The 21,363-nt window shown below is 41.9% G+C and overlaps 1 protein-coding gene across 1 annotated transcript; it reads right to left on the bottom strand.

The window, feature by feature from the left end:
* Positions 1 to 5,486: 5,486 nt before the first annotated feature.
* On the bottom strand, positions 5,487 to 6,167 carry LOC145398438 (protein GVQW3-like). The gene has a single exon (XM_080271320.1). The coding sequence runs from the start codon at positions 6,165 to 6,167 to the stop codon at positions 5,487 to 5,489; it is 681 nt and encodes a 226-aa protein (XP_080127446.1).
* Between the last annotated feature and the right edge of the window lie 15,196 nt (positions 6,168 to 21,363).

Genomic DNA, 21,363 nt, shown 5'->3' with positions numbered 1-21,363 from the left:
CAAGTGGTGACAGTACCTCTATCGTGTATTGATCTGGATTATTTGTCAAAAAGAAATCCAAGAGATGGGCATTACCATTCAATATTATGTATGTTAAAATCACCCAAAATGGTAATTTCAGTGCTAAGGGCAAGGTTAACGTTACTCAACTGTGTGGATATGGAATCAAAGAAACTGGGTTCCGAAGAAGCATTAGGGGAGTGATAGACCACACAGATATATTTCGTAATATTTTGACAATTTAGTTTATACAATGAGTAATCAAAACTGGATGATGTGAAGTTTATAATTGTGTTAACTGCATATTGAGATTTGATATAACAACAGGTGCCGCCCTTTTTACGGAAGTTTGTGAGGAGATAGTAAACGGGAAAACAAAATGGGGATATATCAGTAGAGGGTGAGATTTGTGGTTCTGTGAGGAAAAGGGCCAGAGGGGATATGGATTGAAGGAAAAAATGAACTAAGTTTAAATTTGTGCTAAGGCCGCGTATGTTGATGAAGAATAAGGCCGCACTTTCACTTCTCCACTGACGAGCATGATTGGAAATTGCAAGAGTCACTGCTGGCACAGTCGCTTGATAGCGACCAGGAGGACCCTGTGCCGCCAGCCCTACCCTGCCGGTGGTGGAAATCCGAGGTACCACCTCATTTGATAGTAACACTGAACCGGCCATTGCTGAAGAGAGTGAATAGACGGTGTGATATGTTATGCGCATGTAGTGTGGTGTAGACAGTTTAAGGTAGAGGTATTATGAGAGTATGCTGGCCTACACTCTGTGTAAATGAATGCACTGAAAATGTTCAGCAAAGGGAGATGGTCAGGATCAAGTCCTGAGGGCTGGTGAAACGGGAGCTCCAGCTCTCCCTATCACCAGCTTGCCATCAACCTCGGGGGTACTGCCATGTTCGACTGGTGTTACATTCTACTCCTCTTAATGCCCCTGGGCTAAGAAAGAGATAGTTGTGTTTGTGTGTTTCAGTGAAATATTGAGCACAGAGGCTGTAGACACACATGCAAACAGTGGAATGGGAATTTACATTGCAGAAAATTGTATAGTCTTGCCGCAGATAAAGGAAAAGACAAAAAGGCATATCATATAGGCCTATAGACATCTGACCGAAGATGAAATGTGGAATGCAGAGTAACTCCAGGGAGAGACAGGAAAGCAAAAAAATAATAATAATAATAATTAATATTGAATATGCTATGTGCTTTCAGCATTTACTGCCCGATACTGGCCCTCGCCGCAATAAACACAGTTTGATCCTATGAATTTAATTTAGCTGTGTTTATAAACCAAAGTATTTGATTATTCTGCTCACTCTATTTTGATTCATTTGTCGTTGCGGTTACCACGGCAAATTTCCTCTCCTATATTCACATTATTAATCAAAACAGTGTTTAACTCGTTGTCCCCCATTAACTGAATTGTTTAGTGGTATTTCAGAAGAAATGTACGTGCACTGCTCGGTATAATGTTCCAAATGGTTTTCTTAATGCTTAGCATTGTATCATCAGATATTGTGCTTCATTTCGTAGGACTCTGATGAATTAAATAAGAATGCAATGACTCATTCCCTGCAAGAAATCCTATGATTCAGTAAACCTTCCTCGTTTTCTTTTGTCTGTCACTCCTTGTAATATTTTACAACACAATAAAGTATTTATATTTTTTCATGCACTCATCGATTACTCCTGTAGCACACAGTTTCTTCTTAAAGTACGGTAGTTTCTGATGATCAGAAAACGATTCCCAGTATTCAGTGATGGTTCTGTATGTTGATTTCATAATGATACCTTTTTTATGAATCAAACAGAGTTCAAGCCAGTTTGTGATATTCTCCCCAGTGGACACGTTGGCTGATCAAAATGTATACAAGTTCGATCTTGTAATGGTGAAAACCATATGGCATCGTTCTTGTCCAGGTAGGTTAAGATAATTTCTTTAACCTTTCCCTCGCATGACAAAATTTCATTATACTATTGTCACCTCCACTCGGTTTTATATAGCTGATGAGAGACTTCTCGAACTGGAGTAGATTATCCTTCACGTTCCCCTTCGATTTATTAGGCTTCCCACAAACGGAATGCAATCATGTGGAGGTAATAGGAATATTGCATCAAAGTACTTGTGGCACATGCATCAATGAGTTAAGGAAGCATCAGCCAGATATAAATACTATCACAGACATCAAAATTACCACGGCAGGTTGGTCTATCAAGGCGGACTTGCAGATTGCCATGCCTCTGGGGAACAAGGTGATAGTCAGGGTGAGATTTAGCGGGAACGCAGTGTGTCCAGGCATCTCAAAATGATCGAATCTTGAATTTGGCTCTTTCTTGTATTTTGTTTTTCTCTTGGAAGGCCTTTGGTTCCTTCTTCCTTGCATTAAAAAAAAAATACGCATGGTAGCCAGGCAGAGTCTCGTTCCAAAAAATAGCGAAACATAGCGAAGTCATTCATCCATATGGCAGGGAAAGAGAAAGGTAGTAACCACAGTAGGTCATTCGTCAATATTCCGTTAGTTCCAATCACAACTGGTAACGCCTTTAGTACGATGGTGTCTTTTATATTTTATTTTTGTACCACCAGATGTTTGTGGGCATCTTAGGAGAGATGTAATGTAGTGCAGTAGATAGAAACAAACTCTTACCTTTTTTGCCACAAGAAATAAATCATTTGCTGTTTGAAATAATATTGTATTAGTCAGTTTTAAACAGTAAAGGGATCTAAAAGTGATAAATATGCATACCAGGAAAAATGCACAACCGCAAACCACTAGTTGAGGATAATACAAGGTGAAACAAAAGCCCTTTTGTGTTAAACTGAGTCAGAGGTTCAGAGTTCACCCTTGCAGGAGAGAACACGGTATTGCTGGTACTGGGCTTAACCACTACAGGCAATAGTGAGGCCGTAATGAGGCCTCGGCCACCGTCACCAGGTCGCGGTTTTTGCTTCCGTAAGTTTTTTTTTTTTTTTTTTTTTTCAATAAACACGCCATAACTGGAGTCCTTTATTACACGCTTAAAATATATATATTTTTTTTTATTATAACAGCCAATCATTGCCATATCCCCATCATAAATGCTAAGTTGTAACAAGAGTATACTACTAGAAGATGATCCTGATCACGAAGATGTGCTGTGGAGAGGATGCAGTAATATTCTCTTTTTCTGCCACTGAGGTGCGTGAATTCACCAGGGCCAAGATATGGTGAAAATATTGTTCTATAATACGTTAACATGTTACGTGTTAGTTAATAAATGAGCCGGGTTTCGAAACCACATTTGTCTTCTTGTTTATCGCGACGTTAAAAATAAGTTATCGGATTACCAATGTTGAAAAATGCGTTATTGCACTGTGTTCCTTACCACCATATAGCTGACTGGTTGGTTAAAAAAAGAAAAAAAAAGGAAAGTGAGTTATATTGAGAGGGATTAAAAAAAAAAAAAAAAGGAAAGTGAATTACACTGAGTGGGAGTTTTGTCCTGAAGAGATGTGGGAAAGGTTGGTTGTGTTTACGTCGCTGCTGATGAACAAGTGAATTTTGTAGGAATAAAATAAACAAGTCATCCAACAGCACAATAAAAAAAAAAAAAAGAACATGCCCTGTGATTTGCTGTGTACAGTACATACCTATGACAAAAGGAAGGGGTCGAATTGTAGTATTTATTTATTTATTTATTCACACTAATCTCTTCAATGCGAAGTCTTCCCTTTATTTTTATTTAGCTCCATCACTACGAGAGGACTTTTCTAACTGACCTTTTAAACTGTTTTCTTGATGGGGTAACCCCCCCCCCTTCTCTCTCTCTCTCTCTCTCTCTCTCTCTCTCTCTCTCTCTCTCTCTCCGGTTTTAGAGGCGAATGGAGAAATGCTGACTGTCCTCGTCTTCCCTTTCTCATTCCACTAAATCCTACCTACAGTAATTAATGACATAAAAATATATGATACAAGTACCTTTATATAATTTAGTCGTGCCTTTTGAAGGGTCCGGCGAAAAACAGTGAACACTCTTCTAGTTTTTTCAGACAGAAACAAATCATAGTTACTCGAGGAAGCTGACTGTCATGGCTGTTCATTAGTCTTGCCCTTGGCAAGCAAAAACAAATTAGAGAGACTTTAATAACAGGCTGCTTAATTACAACGAATGGAGGTAAAGCAGCATCTTCATTCATGTCATTATGCCATCATTAGCTCCTTTAGTATAACAGTATTTTCCTGTGTTGTAAGGCCTTAGGTCAATAGATTTTCTTGAAGACCTTTTAGAAATAAATCTTAAACCTTCAGTCCTAATGGGCCCTTTTTCATAAGACATACCCTCATGCCTCCTCCCCATCCCCTACACAACTGCAGCTCATCGCACCCATTTTCTTTGTCTCAGATATTGTTTCAGGAACCGCTGTGACACCCCGCTCTCTCGAAGGTATTTTGAAACAAACCTTCATTTCACCCACAGTCACAATGTAAACTTCCTGCCCTACATCCATCGCTCATCAAATTTCTAGCTAATCGTACTCATCCTTTTTCACCACCATTAGTTTTTTGCTCCCATCGACTCACACACACACACACACACACACACACACACACACACACACACACACACACACACACACACACACACACACACACACACACACACACACACACACACACACACACACAAACACACATGTACTACGTGTAGATAGATGGAGCAGGTGATGGGGCTGAAACAAAACAATAGGAGGTGGTTTCTTCATTTACTGAGCTGAATGATACAGGCGTGTGTGTGTGTGTGTGTGTGTGTGTGTGTGTGTGTGTGTGTGTGTGTGTGTGTGTGTGTGTGTGTGTGTGTGTGTGTGTGTGTGGAATCAGGTTCTGTCTGCTACTGCTTGAGAACAGGGCAGCAGCTCAGAACCACCGAAATTTTACTGAGCATGCAAATACTCTGATCTAGCCGCAACAGGATTCCTTTGAGTTACACTGTGTAGTCCGACAACTGCATCATACAACTAGTTTACACATTGACATATACGAGGTACACTCCAGAAGTTTTGAGACTTTTTTTTAGGAGAGACATTTATTTATTTAAAAAAAGGACAAAACTCTAATCTCCTTCAAAATAGAACCCTCCAACTTCAATGCACTTATTGTAGCGCTCCAGCCACTTCTTGAAGGCCCCCCTCATAGTCCTCCAAAGTGATGGTGTCTAGGTTCCTTGCCACAGCCTCCTTCATCTCCTCAGCGTCTTCAAAACGACTGCCCCTGAGGTTCTCCTTCAGTTTGGGGAATAAACAGAAGTTGCGGGTGGCAAGTTCTGGACTGCAGGTAGGGTGAGAGACAGTCTTGACGTCCATCTCTGTCAAGTAGTTGGTCACCAGGATGGAATTGTGGACTGGTGCATTGTCCTGGTGCAGGTGCCAACGACCCGATTTGAAGAGCTCTGGACTGTTGTGACGAAATCTCTTCCTGAACTCCCTCAAAACCTCCACATATTATTCTTTGTTGACCATCTGGCCGGAGGGAACCCAGTGGACGTAGATGTTGCCCTTGCTGTCGAAGAAGGGGATCATCATGAGCTTCCAAGTGGACTTGCTCTGCCTGGCCTTCTTGGGTCTGGGGAAGTCAAAATGCTTCCATTGGGAACTCTGTCTCTTGGTCTCTGAATCATAACAGTAGATCCAGCTTTCCTTACAGATCACCAGTGTCCCAAGAGCACTCGGATTCGAGGAAATGAGCTCAACCATCTCCCTGCTGTCACCAACACGTCTTCCCTTCTGTTCGTCACTGAGCACTCTGGGAACAAACTTTGCACAAATTTTGCACATGTTCAGATCTTCATCAATAATTCTGTGTACAATCGCCACACCGACTCCAAACTGTGTACTTATTGTCTGAATAAATACACGACGGTCCTCGTCCAGAAAATTGCGAATTTCCTCAACCAACTCTGGTGTTCTAATGTCCCTCTCCCTCCCGCACCTCTCATCGTCTCTCACCTCCTCTCGGCTGTCCTGGGACCTCTTGTGCCAGTGAAAAACAGATGCTCTGCTCATACAAGATAATCCATAAGCGGTCTGGATCATTTCATAAGTTTCTGCAACATTTTTGCCTAGTTTAACACAAAACTTTATCGGATTGCGAGCTTCCAAATTGTCTTCATGTCCCAACTGCATTCTGCGAACTAGTCAGCTGTGACAAGCGGTGTATAGTAGGGTGTGTTTAACCCATACAATCTCGCCGTCGGCATGGTGCCGACGGTACAAAACGTTTCGAGTAATCCCAGCGACGAGATGGTGCCGACAGCATAATTAGAGCACTATAGCACGTCTTTAACTGCTTCAGTTTAGCTAATTTTTAGCTAAGGAGTAGCTTAATGTATTGGCAACATTGTGCACAAGCACTTGTAGCACTGAGTTTGGTTCTTCATGGCTGGGTAACATCAGTGTGTCACTGTCCTTCACAGCATTAGAATGTCGCGGAAGTCACGCCATTTTTCCACCTCATTGGGCTGGAGGAGGTGGTTGGCTCTGTCACATGGACCCTCTGTCTCTTCATTTAGTGATTCTATAGAAGAGGAAGACCTGGACGACTCTTCTGGGGAGGAATATGGGCCAGTGGAGAAGGATATTGATAACGGGGATTCCCCCATTCTCCTCCCCCGTTCTTTCTCATCCCACCCAGCTGGGTGGGAAAACGTGGCTCACGGCTTGGAACACTGGGCTAGAAACACGATGGAAGGCCATCCTGCATTTATTTCTTCTATAAGGAGTACTTTTTTTTGTTTTGCTTTTCCTTGATTTATATGTCCTTTTGGATTGTTTTATGCGATAATTTTTTTTTCTGTTTTTGGTCCGGGATTGGGTGGGTATAAAATTGCAAAAATGCCTGGGATGGTACAGGTTAAAGTGCTGTAACAGCCGTCTCCTTCAACCCGGAAAAACAAAATTTGGCATGTTAGCTTATTAGATGTATAGTAAGGATATATTAAAGTGACAATAATCTAGGACAGTTAGAAGTGCCTCTCCCAAAAGAATCTCAAAACTTCTGGAATGCACTTCATACATTACAATTATCCCCCAGGCAGGAGTAACACCTCCTGACACGAGGTTGCAAGTATTTATCAAAAGTGACTAAATCAAAAATCGCCATTTCCTGACGATATGCAAATTAAAAAAGAAACCAAGGAAGAATTATGTCAGCCACTTTTAACGTTATTTAATGACTCTCTAATTTCAGGAGAAGTTCCAGACGTGCGGAAGACCGCAAAGGTAGTGCCCATTTTTAAAACGGGTAATAAATCAGCTGCGTCGAATTATCGTCCGATAAGTCTAACATCAATAGTAGGAAAAATGTTAGTCAATTTTGGTTAATAAGATTAGAGAACACTTTCAAACATTTAATCTTATAAATGAAAGTCAGCACGGATTCAGGCAAGGACGATCCTGCCTTACAAACTTGTTGCCATTCTTCTCAGAGGTCTATGAGGCAGTAGATAGCGATAAAGCTTACGACGCTATTTATCTGGACTTTATTAAAGCTTTTAATAGGGTCCCACACGAAAGATTAGTTAGAAATGTTCGAGCACACGGTATAGACTGCGATATCTTAGTATGGATAGAATCCTGGCTGAACGGACGAAAGCAGAGAGTATTAATAAATGGAACTAAGTCGGATTGGGGATTAGTAACTAGCGGTGTACCACAGGGTTCAGTACTCGGTCCCTTATTATTTATAAAATATATAAATGATCTAGACTTAGGAATCACTAGCAATATCAGCAAATTTGCTGACTATACAAAAATAGGGCATATAATTAACTCAATTGACGAATGCCATAAATTACAAAAGGACCTCGATATATTTTCCAAATAGTTTAAAACTTTGTTAATGGAATCTAACGTTGAAAAATGTAATGTACTTAACATAGGCAAGACCACTGGAGATATTAAATACAGCTTGGATAACAAAGAAATTTGCAAATCAGAATGCGAGAGAGATCTAGGAGTTATGGTTAGTAACAACCTCATACCAAGGCAACCGTGTATTAATGCGAGAAATGAAGCAAATAGGGTCCTAGGATTTATTTCGAGAAGCGTGAGCAAGAGGTCATCAAAAGTAAATCTGCAACTTTATCTTGCATTAGTAAGGCCACATTTAGACTACACAGTACAATTTTGGTGTCCTTACTATAGAATGGATATAAACTCGTTAGAAAATGTACAGAGAAGAATGACAAAAATGATACATGATGTTCGGAACCTGTCATAATGAAAACAGACTTAGAAGACTACTTCTGCACTCATTAGTGAGGCATATAGTAAGGGGAGACTTTATTGAGGTATTTAAGTGGATGAAGGGTATAAATAAGGGAGATATTAGCAAGGGACTTAAAGTAAGCATACAAGATAGAGTGATTTAAAACTAGAAAAATTCCGTTTCAATAAGGAAATAGGTAGAAATTGGTTTGGTAATAGAGTAGTAGACGAATGGAATTGCCTCTTCCATTGAAAGTTTTAAGCATAGGCTAGATACCATATAACATATAAGGGGTGGGTATAGAAAAAAAAATCTTATAACCAATACTAATTCATATTTTTTCCGTTTCAGGTTGCACTACGATACCGTAGTCTCTATTCTTCTTTCACACTTTCCCATAAAATGTCAATGCCAGTTTTTCTATACTGTGTGGTGTTCTTTCTATTTCCTGCCGGCTTCGGCTGGAGGGTTTGGAGAGCGGGGGAGAGCCTTCTTCTTTGCTATCTTTATCTCATTCTTGTAGTTCAGCTACTCTTCTAGAAGCTGCCGAGCATGGCCAACCGGCCAACTGCAGTTATCCTCTTCTCTTACGTTCTTAAATCAAGAAACCAGTGCCTTCTGAATTTGTAAAAACTTTGTTCCAGCCACAACGGAATTTCTAACAGCTACACTGTACGTCCCTACGTCATACAACGAGCTACCGGTATACATTAACGCAAATTATTACACACACTTTGAAGATCTTAGGAAGTGATGTAGGTCACGTTGTCAACTTTCTCTCTCTCTCTCTCTCTCTCTCTCTCTCTCTCCACACATGCATACATACATACATAGGCCTACATACACACATACACACAGATGTGTATAGCTGTGTATATCTATTATATAAACGAGCCTCCTTGTTTATTTGTTTGTCCCTCAGTCACGCCAAAACCATGGGCCAGAGATCCCTAGACCCAAATATATTCTGAATCAGGGTAACCCAGGGATGGTTTTAAGGGGGTCAAAATTCAGATCTGGGTCATTCGAGGTCACCGGTAGAGTGCTCGCCCTTTTGGCAGGGCAACGCCGGGTACCTCTGCAGCCCATTTTTTTGGCATGGAGATTGGCATGACCTCCAGTTCGGACACAGACTATGTGAGGTTGACCTTCGAGGTCATTCGAGGTCACCGGTAGAGTGCTCGCTCTTTTGGCAGGGCAACGCCGGGTACCTCTGCAGCCCATTTTTTTGGCATGGAGATTGGCATGACCTCCAGTTCGGACACAGACTATGTGAGGTTGACCTTCGAGGTCATTTGAGGTCACCGGTCGGAGGTCATTTGAGGTCATCGATAATAGCAAACAAGTGCGCACAAATCCTGTGCGTTAGTCTGTGAATGCTGAAATAGAAAGTTCCGGACCTCTTATAATCCCTCTTCAAAAGCAAAAGAGGTACATGGTCTTTCTAGAATTGAAAGATAGATTTAACTAGAACAAATAGGATTGTTCACCGTTTTGGTATATATATATATAGCCTCTCTCTCTCTCTCTCTCTCTCTCTCTCTCTCTCTCTCTCTCTCTCTCTCTCTCTCTTTCTAAATATATATATATATCTATATATATATATATATATATATATATATATATATATATATATATATATACATAGGATATATTTGTTGTAAGTTGCAAGGGTTTAAGTGGTGAGTGAATTGGTATTTGCCACTTCCTACATTATTACCATCCTTTCCCTGTTTATTGATCCATCGCATCTTGTGTATTTGGGAAATCCCTTTTTTTTCAATGAAGAAAGGAACATAGTTTGCGGTCTGCAATAAACAGACCTTTCTAGAAAATCTGAGAGACTATGTAAAGATCGTTTCAATGTGAGATGCCCAAACACACTGAATTTAAAATAGTGCATGTCATGGTCAGAAGAAAATAGAGCTTGAAGAAGACAGTTCCAGAATTGTCCAATCAAATGCATAAAGGTCCAAGAGTATCATTTAACTCTTGTACTGCACAGGTGGAGATAACATGGGTGGGAGTGTGTTACTAGACCGGTACTGAATGCCCCCCATAATGGTGAGAAATGCAAGAAAACAGTTAAGATGGGCAGTGATACCAGAATAGCTGTTGCAGAGATAACCTAGCAAAGAGAGTGAGAATGTTAAGGGTAGCATTGGTTGGTCACTCCCAAATACCTCCGCAACTCTATGTTCAGGACGTGGAGATTAGAATCTTTCGGGCAAGTGGGGGCAAGGTTAGGAATTTCTTTCAGGACCCCCGATTAAATTCTGCATTGGAGTGGGAATGTGACCTTGTATTTTTGTGGATTGGAAGTAATGATATTGACCAAAATACTACCCCTCAAGAAATTTTTCACAGAATAAAGACTGTTACCAGGGAGCTAGAGAAACAATGCCGCGCCAGGGTGATTGTCTGCCAATTAGAACCAAGAGTGTACCAGGGAGCAAGTGCCCCTATTTCATCCGAGGACTATAAAACCGTAAGGAACTCTGTCAATCAGAAAATTCGCCAACGCTTGCCTAATCAACACCTGCAATTTAACTGGGCTTACTATAATAATAATCTAGATGATGGAGTACACTGGAGAGGCGCAGTTAGAGAGCAAGTGGACGCAAAATTTATCAAAATTATTGAGGCCTACAGAGACGATGTAAGTGACTAGACCTACTCAAAGGTAATGAAGGTGTTCACAAACAAAATCCACAATTCTTTTACAAACACCAAAAGAGAGAAAGCATTCCAAAATCTAATTTTCTGAATAAGGGTGGAAAAGATAATTAGGGTCACCATGTCTCTGTATGGACAATTATTTGGACAATCGCAGCCGGAAGCTGATCATCCGTCCCAAACAATGAGAGATCATGTAACTATCCAATTAGATGAGGCAGATAAGCAATTCGGTACTGCGAATAGAACGTTGCCTTCACACTCGACCCCTTGTTCGCACACCATGACTTCACGGGTCTCTCTCATAAAACCGCGCGATATTCCAATTTTGGAATTAAATCAGCTTCAACGGATAGAGGCCACATCTCGCCTCGAAATGTTTTGTGAGGCGGTTGAGCAAGTTGATACCAGTAATGCAATCAGAATCCAAGTTGCCAAAAGTCGAATGGGTTCCGAACTGGCCACTTTCATCCATAATTACCAAAAGAAACATTTTGCATTGTCATGGCCCGAACTAAAAAAATTCTTGAGCGTGGAGTTTGCCATTGAATTGAGTGTAGATCGAGCATGGCAAAAGCTAGAAAGTATGACTTATGACTGGGAAGAATCACCCAGGCGTTTGTACGCGGCTCTTGAAACGAAGTTTCCAAAAGAAAAGTTTCCCTCGCGAGATAAACGAATTAAGAAGAAATTGTGGTATGGTCTTCCGCTAGAGTCCAGGGAAAAATTGGAAGGTTACCTTGATGACGGATATCCACTCTGTAAATTCATTGACAGGATCGAAAATGAGAGGCAGCTTCTCAAATGGAGATGTACACCACCCGAGTTAATGCAATGCCGGAGAGGGACGATGAAAGTGAAGTTCCCTCAAATACAAATGTAGTGGATACTCCACCAAGACCATCCCATGATAACCGTCAACCCGAGTCAGACAAGGAAGTGACTGAATTGAAAGCTCAATCATGGGATTTGAAAACAAATTTAGAACAACTCAACCAAAAACAATCTACTCCTGTAACACCGAGGCGAAAATACTGTAGCCATTGTCTGAAGAGTTCACACACGTTGCAAGAATGTTGGGCAAAACCACCACCAGGCCACTGTTTTGATTGCCGTAGGTTGGGATGTCGTAGAGGCAGTCATGATTGCCCAGGTCGCATGAACCACAGCGCAGCGACGCAGAGCAATAACAGATTTCACCAACCCAGTCCAAATGCGAGGCAGACTGCCAACCAAACAAAGTTCCCCCATCAGTCTATTTGACTAACTGCAGGCATAACATCGCCCACGATAAGTGTCAGCGTGAATAATAAAGTAGTGGAAGCCGTAGTTGATACAGGGAGTGGTTACACCTTACTCAAAGAGGCCACCGTGAAGCGGTTAGGAACAGAAATAAACACGAGGAGATATCCACCGAGATTACAGGGAGTCACAGAAGCGCCGCTCCGTATCCTGGGTATGGTCAAAGTAGAGATCAGAGTGGGAGACGAGAAAGTTCATCAACAGTGGTGTCCAGTCGTCCCAAATGCCTACTTGACTACTGAAATGTTGTTGGGATGTGATGTCCTCAGACAATCTCCGTTGATCTGGAATGGTGCGCAATGAGTGCTGATGTGGGGAGGAGCCCCGTACGTCGTAAACTATGTTCCGCGGCGGAAAGGAAAAGCTGAGCGAGTCCAGGCCACACCTATCAGGGCCGTCAGGAACCTTCAACAGTTGAAACAGATTAATCTCTAAACAGTAGAGAGGCTCACCCCATATCAAACCAGATTCATAGCCGTGCCAGTCAGTGAGGAGCCTAAAACCACTTTACTGTTCTAACCACAAGCATGTTTCAGTCATAATAGTCACCCTTACATATTACAAGTGAATTCAGAGGGTTTAGTCTATTTACCCCTCAATAATGGAGCTAAACAAGATAAACTGCTTCGGAAAGGTACCATTCTAGGCTCATATGAAATTACTGATGACCCTCCTGAAAGTACAGTCAGCTCAGTTACCAAAATTCATAATGACCTGATCCCTACCAGTGATCGAACTGACGAAAGCGGAACTCGTGTTCAACGACTCTGAAAGCTAATTGACGAACAGACATGGCCTCACTTAGCATTAGCTCAACAAGAAGAACTAGCTAACGTAATTCTGCAACACGATCCCCTCTTCATTTTGGAAAAAAGAGAACTAGGAACCGTCAGCGGTCCCCCCATTCACATTAAAGTAGCAGACCCACAGCCCAGCCGTGGAGATCTATCGATATCCTGAACAAGCTAAACAGGTGGTCACTGAAATGTTGCAAGACATGGAAGAGAGAGAAATTATTGAAAGATCAACAGCTGCCTGGTTATCTCCTATTGTATTAGTTAACAAGCTGGACGGCAGCAAGCACATGTGTTAAGATTATCACCACGTGAATCAACCTCTAGCCACGGATATCTATCCACTGCCCAGACTAGAAGAACTAGTCGAGCAGGCCGCAGGTCACGATTACTATGTGACTCTTGATATGGGTGAGGCATATTCTCAAATCATGTTGGACGAGGAGAGCCGTGATTTAACCACATTCAGTGATGGAGTCACCCTTTACAGATTTAGGCGCTTACCATTTGGACTAAAATGTTCACCAGCCATATTTTCCCGACGAATGCAAGACATTCTTACTACATTGTTGAAACAAGGATGGGTAAAGAATTATTTGGACGATTTAATAATTTGGCCTGATGACTTCCCCATGTTGTTGAGTCGCTTACAGCAACTATTCACTTTACTGACACAGAATGGGGCCAAGTTAAATTTAAGCAAATGTACCTTTGGATTAAAAGAAGTAACCTTTCTTGGCCATAAAATCTCAGCGGCTGGGAGTAAACCGGACCCAAAAAACATAGAGGCTATCAACAAAATGAAAAGACCCACAAAAGTCAAAGAAGTCCGGAGATTCCTTGGGATGTGCTGGTTCTACCGAAAACACGTACCTTCGTTCGCGAAAATAGCAGCTCCCCTTACTAACTTAACAAGATCTGAAGTAGCGTTCGAATGGTCAGATGAGTGCCAATCCGCATTTGTTCAATTGAAGTCGCGTTTAGTGAATGCACCAGTATTGGTAAGAGCCTGTGTGACTCGACCATTCATTGTAACCACCGACGCGAGCAACACCCATGTTGGTGGCGTATTGAGCCAGATACAACCAGACAACTCCAACTTACCTATTGGTTACTTTTCCAAAAACCTCAATCCCTGCTAGAGAAAATATTCCGCAACTGACAAAGAAGCCTTGGCAGTCGTTCTCACATGCCGCAACTTCCACCATTACTTGTGGGGTTCCCACTTTACTATCTTGACAGACCATCAACCGCTTACCAGCATTTTTAAGCGAAAAACAAAATCCCCACGTATGAACCGATGGATTCTCGAGATGCGCGAGTACAACTACAACGTGCAATATGTCAAGGGTAAATATAATGTAGTCACTGATCAGCTTTCTAGACCTGTCAGAGTGACATTCCACCAGTCAGAAACCAACTGGCTTGGATTTAGCCGAGACTATCTATCTATCTATATACCTAGGCTGCTTCCCCCAAGGAAAGGGAGGTAGCCGAGACAGGATGACTCACTCTCCATTTACTCATCCATTCAAACACATTCATTCGCATCTTAGCCCCAAAGGGGAGAACGGACAGATCTTCACCGCACCACACCGCACAAGGGTCAACTGGGCAATGCAATCAGTGACATCCGCAGCAGGGCCCGACAGCAGAACTGGTTTACCCCTGCCACATCATAACAGACCCATCCCCTTACCCGCACCTGACCTGACTAGCTGATCAGACCAAATGCGGGAGAATATCCCCTCAGGGCTGCGTCATCACTTATTCATTCACAATTTCTCTCCATTTATTTCTGTCACGCACAGCCACTCTTCCTTGCTCAACAGACATCCCTCTCGCATCCAGCGCTCTCTTCACACTGTCCATCCATCCTATTCGTGGTCTTCCTCTCAGCCTTACACCTCTCACATCAGATCTAGTTATCTTTTTCACCAATCGCTCATTATCCATTCTCTCCATATGCCCAAACCATTGCAACACCCTCTGCTCAACTCTGCCAGCCATCTCCCGAACAACTCCAGTTCTCCTTCGCACTTCATCATTTCGCACCCGATCCATACGCGTCACTCCACACATACTCCTCAGACATCTCATCTCCATTACATTCAAACTTTTCCTCTCTGCTACACCCATATTCCATGTTTCAGCCCCATATAATGCAGTCGGTACCACAACACCCTCATACAGCCTTCTCTTTACATCCATTCTAAGCGAACGACATTTAAACACTTTTTTCATTCCTCCCAGCACCTTTCCTACTTCATTTATTCTAAACTTCACTTCTGCATCTATTCTTCCATCCACAGCAACATGTGACCCTAGATATTTATTTAGCCGAGACGAAGTGAGAAATAAGTAGCGAGAAGAACCCATCCGGGATGAGTTAGCTAAGTACTTGCAGAGTGAGAAGCTCCTTACTAAAAGACTACCGAAAGCCTTGTTGAGCCAGTTTGCGTTGATTGACGAACTATTATATTTTGCTCAGGAAACAAATGATGGTAGCATCCAATATTGCTTGGTGATTCCTAAGTCATTAACAAAAGAAGCTATAAAACACGCTCATGAAATCTCAGGACATCTAGGTCAAAAGAAACCCATCAAAAAGGCAGAAGAGCTATTCTATTGGCCAAATCTAAAAGTAGATGTATGCGAGTATGTGAAACAGTGTCCCACTTGTCAAAGATTCAAAGGTGAAACTGGGTTACAGCAACCTTGGAAAGGTTTCCCGCCTGTAAGTAAACCATTGGAACGTATTGGGATTGACTTGACCGATATGGTTGCTGGAGCTCAGGGCTACCAATATGCCCTTACTGTGATAGATCACTAGAGTAGGTTTGTGAAATATTACTCACTCAGAGACAAACATACGCAACACATCATACACTGTCTTGGGCAATACTTCACCGACTTTGGGTCACCACGAGGTATCGTCCTGGACAAAGGCAGAGAGTTCACGAGTGGAGAATTCAAGAAGATCTGCCGGAGGAACCAGGTGGACTTGTTCTACGTCACCCCTTATCATCCCCAGGGAAATTCCACCACCGAAAGGATGCATAGGACTATGAAAAGTATCCTAGCATCCCTCTGCAACTGGCACCCCTTGCGTTGGCCTCAGCTGCTCCAGTCATGCCAAACCGTCATAAATCAAGCGGTGCACTCGAGCACGGGACAACAGCCCTATTATGCCTTCTTCTCACGCCATCCCCCTCACCTCATTGGTACCTCATTGCCTTCCGTGGACGCAGAGGAGGACGACCTAGCGATAGCACACACCCTTATTAAAAGAACCCACCAAAAGATGACCAGGCAATACCGGGATGTGGCCAACAGGCGGAGGAGAGGGCAGAAGGTTGGGGTCAATAGCTTGGTGTGGGCAAAAAAAGAAACCATACAGCCGGGTACCTGTAGGAAACTGAATGCCAAATGGGACGGCCCGTATAAAGTGATCGAAGTGTTGCTAGATGGAAGTGTTTATATCATTGAAAATGTATTTAGTGGCAAGAGAATACAAAGGGCTGCTGAAAAGGTAAAACCATATTACGGTACCGAGGAATGGCTCTTAGAACCGTTGCAACAGGAGCTTGCCCCAGAGCCCGAAGATGAGTGATTACCACCGCGAGTGAGTAATGCCCCTCGGAGGCTCATAGAGGAGTGTTAAACAGAAAAGTAGAGATAAGTGCAGGAGACGAATGTTGTGAAACATAACTGCCTGAGGTTGTGTTCCGGGTGGACTCATCCCCAAGGAGAGGGTGTAAAAAGAAAAAAAAGAGAGAAAAATGTTCTGGTTGGAACCAGGAAGTTCCTTACTTTGAGGGGAGTGATCAATCCCCTCACCTTACAGTTAGCACGGTTTGTGAGGTAGTGGAGTCTTCAGGACAGAATGAGCCCTCACCTTCTTGCGGGCGGAATGCTGGAAACAAAAGAACCGAGTGAATGCAAATGCGAATGGAAGAGTGGAAGGAAGCGCCCCCGTGGTGATCTCACTCTCGAGAGACCCTGTCAAGCTCTGGTGAGCGACAAGCTATCCTCCAAAACCTGAGGCTGACTGGGGCATAAATTCCCTCATCACATTAAGTGTAAGGGGTGATCATACCTCCTAATGAAGTCAGTAAGCAACCTTCCGAGGTATGCATTAGGTGTTTAATGTGGACCGACAGGTGCCACCAATTGTGGGGAAAAAATGTTCCAATTCAAAGTGTTAATAGCAGTTATAGGGCTAACAACATTCCATCCATGCATATGTCATAGATGATTGACTTGGGTAAAATTTGTCTTCCGAGCATGGGAGCTGTGTAATGCCACAAATTTAGTATTCATGTATATGTTTAGAGGTACTGTAATTTCTAAGTTAGATAGAGTGTAATCTGAATACTAGTCTATATGGCTCCTGTTCTAAGTAGTAGTTCATGTGTTAATGATCGATATAGGGACAACTTTATTTTTATATGTATATATCTCTGTATCTATGCATAGGTAGTGTAACTGGGAGTGTTGAGCTATGGGAGTTCACCCATCTGGTAGGTAACGAATAACAGATGTGGGCAACATCCCCTTGCTTGTGGTGCATCGTTGCCGGGCACCAAGTTTAAACCTTAAACAGAATAATAATGGGTATGCAATTCTTTCCATATCATTGTTGTGAAATGCTTACTAATGAAGCTGCTACAATCCAAATATGTGAAATTAATGGTCAGAAAAGGCAAAGATAATGTAATTTGTGAGGATCAAGTAGTTCCGCTTGCCTTAGCTGTCACTAGATGGCATAAGCTACCTCAAACTCAGGGCGGGATGGCGGTAAATTCAGTATTTAACTGTAGTAAGGAATGAATCCCAAATTTTCCCCAATTCAATCAAAAGTCCTAACGTCATGTGTACTCTACTATATAAATAGTGAAGAGAATTAAAACCCACCATATCGCAAAAACACAGTCTCATTTGACTAGCAGTAGCGTCCCTATGTGCCCAGCTAAGCCGCATTGGCTAACCAGACGTTGCTGGTAACATGTTGTTTCAGGTGAGCTGTACACATTCCTCCTTTCTCCCCCCTTGCTTGTTTTAATTCTTGCTTGTCGTGAACAATATGAAGTAATGTTCTTAAAAGCTTATCGTAGGCATTGGCTAACCAGACGTTGCGAGTAACAGACGTTGTTTCAGTCCACAGACACCGTGACTTTGGGGTTGCACGAGGCCATCATGTGATATTGCCCATAGACTTGTTGTACACACACACTTACACTACCCACAAATAGATTTATAACTGAATGTAGTAGCAATTGAATTATGAATCAATCAGGTGAACCTTTTTTTTTTTTTATAGTAGATAATGTACAGAATTTTGAAAGTTAATGTGATCAGTAACGGAAAAGCGAATTTAACTCACCAACCGTTTTTTTTTTCTCCTTTTATTAATAGGTTAGAAATATTGGGAGTGTTAAAGTGAATTTAATGGTTGTAAGGACATGTAATTTCGAATTGTTCCTCGAGGCTAAGCAAGCCCGAGTGATTATGAAATATTAGTGAATTGTGTGATGAGTTTAGACTGGCCCGACGTAATAGTACATGAGTGAATATTTTTGGTTCGAGGCTATGCCAGCCCGAAAAGACAGTCCATGTCATTGAATGTCCCAGTCTTGAGGCTATTGACGAGCCCAAGAATAACTGATAATCGAGAAAGAAATGTGATGAACTCAAGAGTCATTGTTATATAATCACATTGTATCGCTTGGTAACTACTGTATTACTATCGCCCAAACTAGTACTTAATTTACAACTCTTTTCATATTATTAAAGGTCATGTAATTAAAAAAAAAAAAATGTCTTGTTTAACAAGTATAGATTTATTAAAGTAAAGTATATGCAATTTTGATATCCAACCAAGGGAATTTTGTCCTCTCACGCATGACTCACTCCCCTTCCAGTTCAAGATTCCTCCGCTTTGGGAACGACTAACACATGTGGTACTAACTTATTCTCGACTCGGCTAAAAATACAAACGCTACCAAAAATATCCTTTATGCAATTAACCTTTATCATTCAAAGTCGAAGTTACTCCCCCCCCCCCTTCGTTTTTTCTTTGGTGAATACTTTATCAGTCATTGAGGGGAGACTAAGTTCAGTACCCTTTGTATTATCAACAAGTAACTTAAACAGAATAAACCTGATAAATAATGATGGGATAAAATTACCATCATTACATTGGGGGAACAACATCGGTGGGAAATCCAATTTCTCATCGTTACATGTACTGTTTTACATTCCGTATTATTCTTACAAATGTGTCTTGCTCATCAGCAGCAGTGTAAACAAGACCAAGTTTTCTTCTCTTCAGGCCAGAAGCCCTGTTAACGTATTTCGGTTTACTGTGTTGTTTCAAGCGTATCAGCTATATTGTGGGAAAGAACACAGTGAAATCTTAATCCTCGATGCCAGTAAACCGATCACATATTTTATGTGGTTAACAAGAAGACATACCTAATTTCGAAATTCGATTTTATTTGTTCTATCTATCTATCTGTTGCCAGACGCCTCAATCCCGTTTGGGGTGGCCACAAACAAATCGCCTCCAAGTCGCCCTGTCCCCCGCCATTTCACTGTCCTGCTCCCAACTCACACACCCCTCTCTCATATACCTCTCCACCCCATCCCTCCATCTCATCCTCGGCCTCCCCCTCCCTCTTCCCCCCTCCACCTCACTCACATACACTCTCTTCATCAGTCTTTCACCCTCCATCCTCTCCACATGTCCAAACCACCTCAGTGTGTTCCTCATAACGCTTCCTATCACATCCACATCAACACCAAATATCATGCCAACATGCAACAGTACCATACTTTTGATTTACCTTGGCACAGTTGACTTTAAGTAGCTCAGTAACAAAAGGAGACAATATTTCGACTTTGCGTCCTTTGCACAGCACTTCGTCGTTATTAGCATCATATTCTAGGATTTTTCTCTCGTTACAGCCTTGTTTTCAAGATGGAGAAAAGGCAATGTTTGGACAAGTTAGATGAAAAAGAGTAAAATTTTAAACTGGCTCTGTAACAGAAGACCCCACTTATGTCCTCTTTAATGAAAAAAAAAAAAAAAATACGGGAGCAGAAACCGCGACCTGATGATTGTGGCGGTGGCCTCATTACAGCCTCATTATAATCGGCAGTGGCTAAGACCAACACCGGATATATCATGTTCGCCCTTGGAAGGATGGACTCTAATCCCTCTGATTTTAACACAAAAGGACTTTTACTTCACTTTTTATACTCCTCAAGCAGTGGTTTGCACCTGTGCATTTTTTTTTTCTGGTAGCATAGTTAATTTCCTAAGATCCCTTTATTGTTTAAGATAATTTCAATTAGCTAATGACAGTCCTCTCGTAGCAGTGGAGGAAAAGAGTTTGTTTCTATCCTTTTCACCACCTTAGATTTCTCCTAAGATGACCCAACCATCTGATTGTACCAAAAAAATGAAAAGTCATCGTACTGATGCCGTTAGCAGCTGTTGCTGGGACTGACAGACTATTGATGAATGGCGTCTCGTTGTTGAATCCTTTGTGTTACCATGCCAGATGGATGAATGACTTCACTATGTTTCGCTCGTTTTGAAACGAGGCCATCCGACTTCATTGTGTATGACTCTTAGGATTCGCTCTGACTGTCTCCTAGCTCCCCAGAGGCATGACAATCTGCCAGTAATGCGAACCAGATTACAATAACCCTTGGTTAACTAACCAATCGAGGTAATGTTTACGCCCAGGTTAATACTTATGCCTAGTTGACACTTTGACCCCTTGGTTTAGGCGATGCACAATACTGCACTGTTTTATTCTTACTACCTCCACATGACTGCTCTGCTAAGGGGAACATAATGTACTGTGGGGGAACGTGAGATATAAAGAACTCCAGTTTGAAAATTCTCTCATCAGCTATATACTATCGCAAGGAGATGACAAAAGTATAATGAAAGTTGTCGCGCGAGTGAAGGGTTAAAGAAATGATAGTGACCTACCTAAACACTAATGAAGCCAGATGGGTGTTCACCATCATTTGACTAAACTTTTCTGGGTTGTGAATAGTCAGCACGGTCGCCGGGAAGAGCAACACTGACTTGAACTCTGTCGTGTGAGCAAGGACTAAGAAAATAGAAAAAATATTAAGTATTGCAGTCAAAACAACGGACTGAACCAACACTGAGTATTGAGAGAAATTTATACATCATCAAAGCTGTTTCAAGAAGACGCTGTGTGTTGTAAGAGTAATCTATGAGTATGTTAAGTATCTGAATAATTTTTTGCGGATGAAAATAATATATCAAGCAAAATCAGGCAAAACACACTCAATC

The sequence above is a fragment of the Coenobita brevimanus genome, chromosome 45 (assembly GCF_032717465.1).
Source record: "Coenobita brevimanus isolate Jiangsu-jjx chromosome 45, ASM3271746v2, whole genome shotgun sequence".
In the NCBI taxonomy this organism is placed as follows: Eukaryota; Metazoa; Arthropoda; class Malacostraca; order Decapoda; family Coenobitidae; genus Coenobita; species Coenobita brevimanus.
This window is presented reverse-complemented; position numbering and strand designations above follow the sequence as displayed.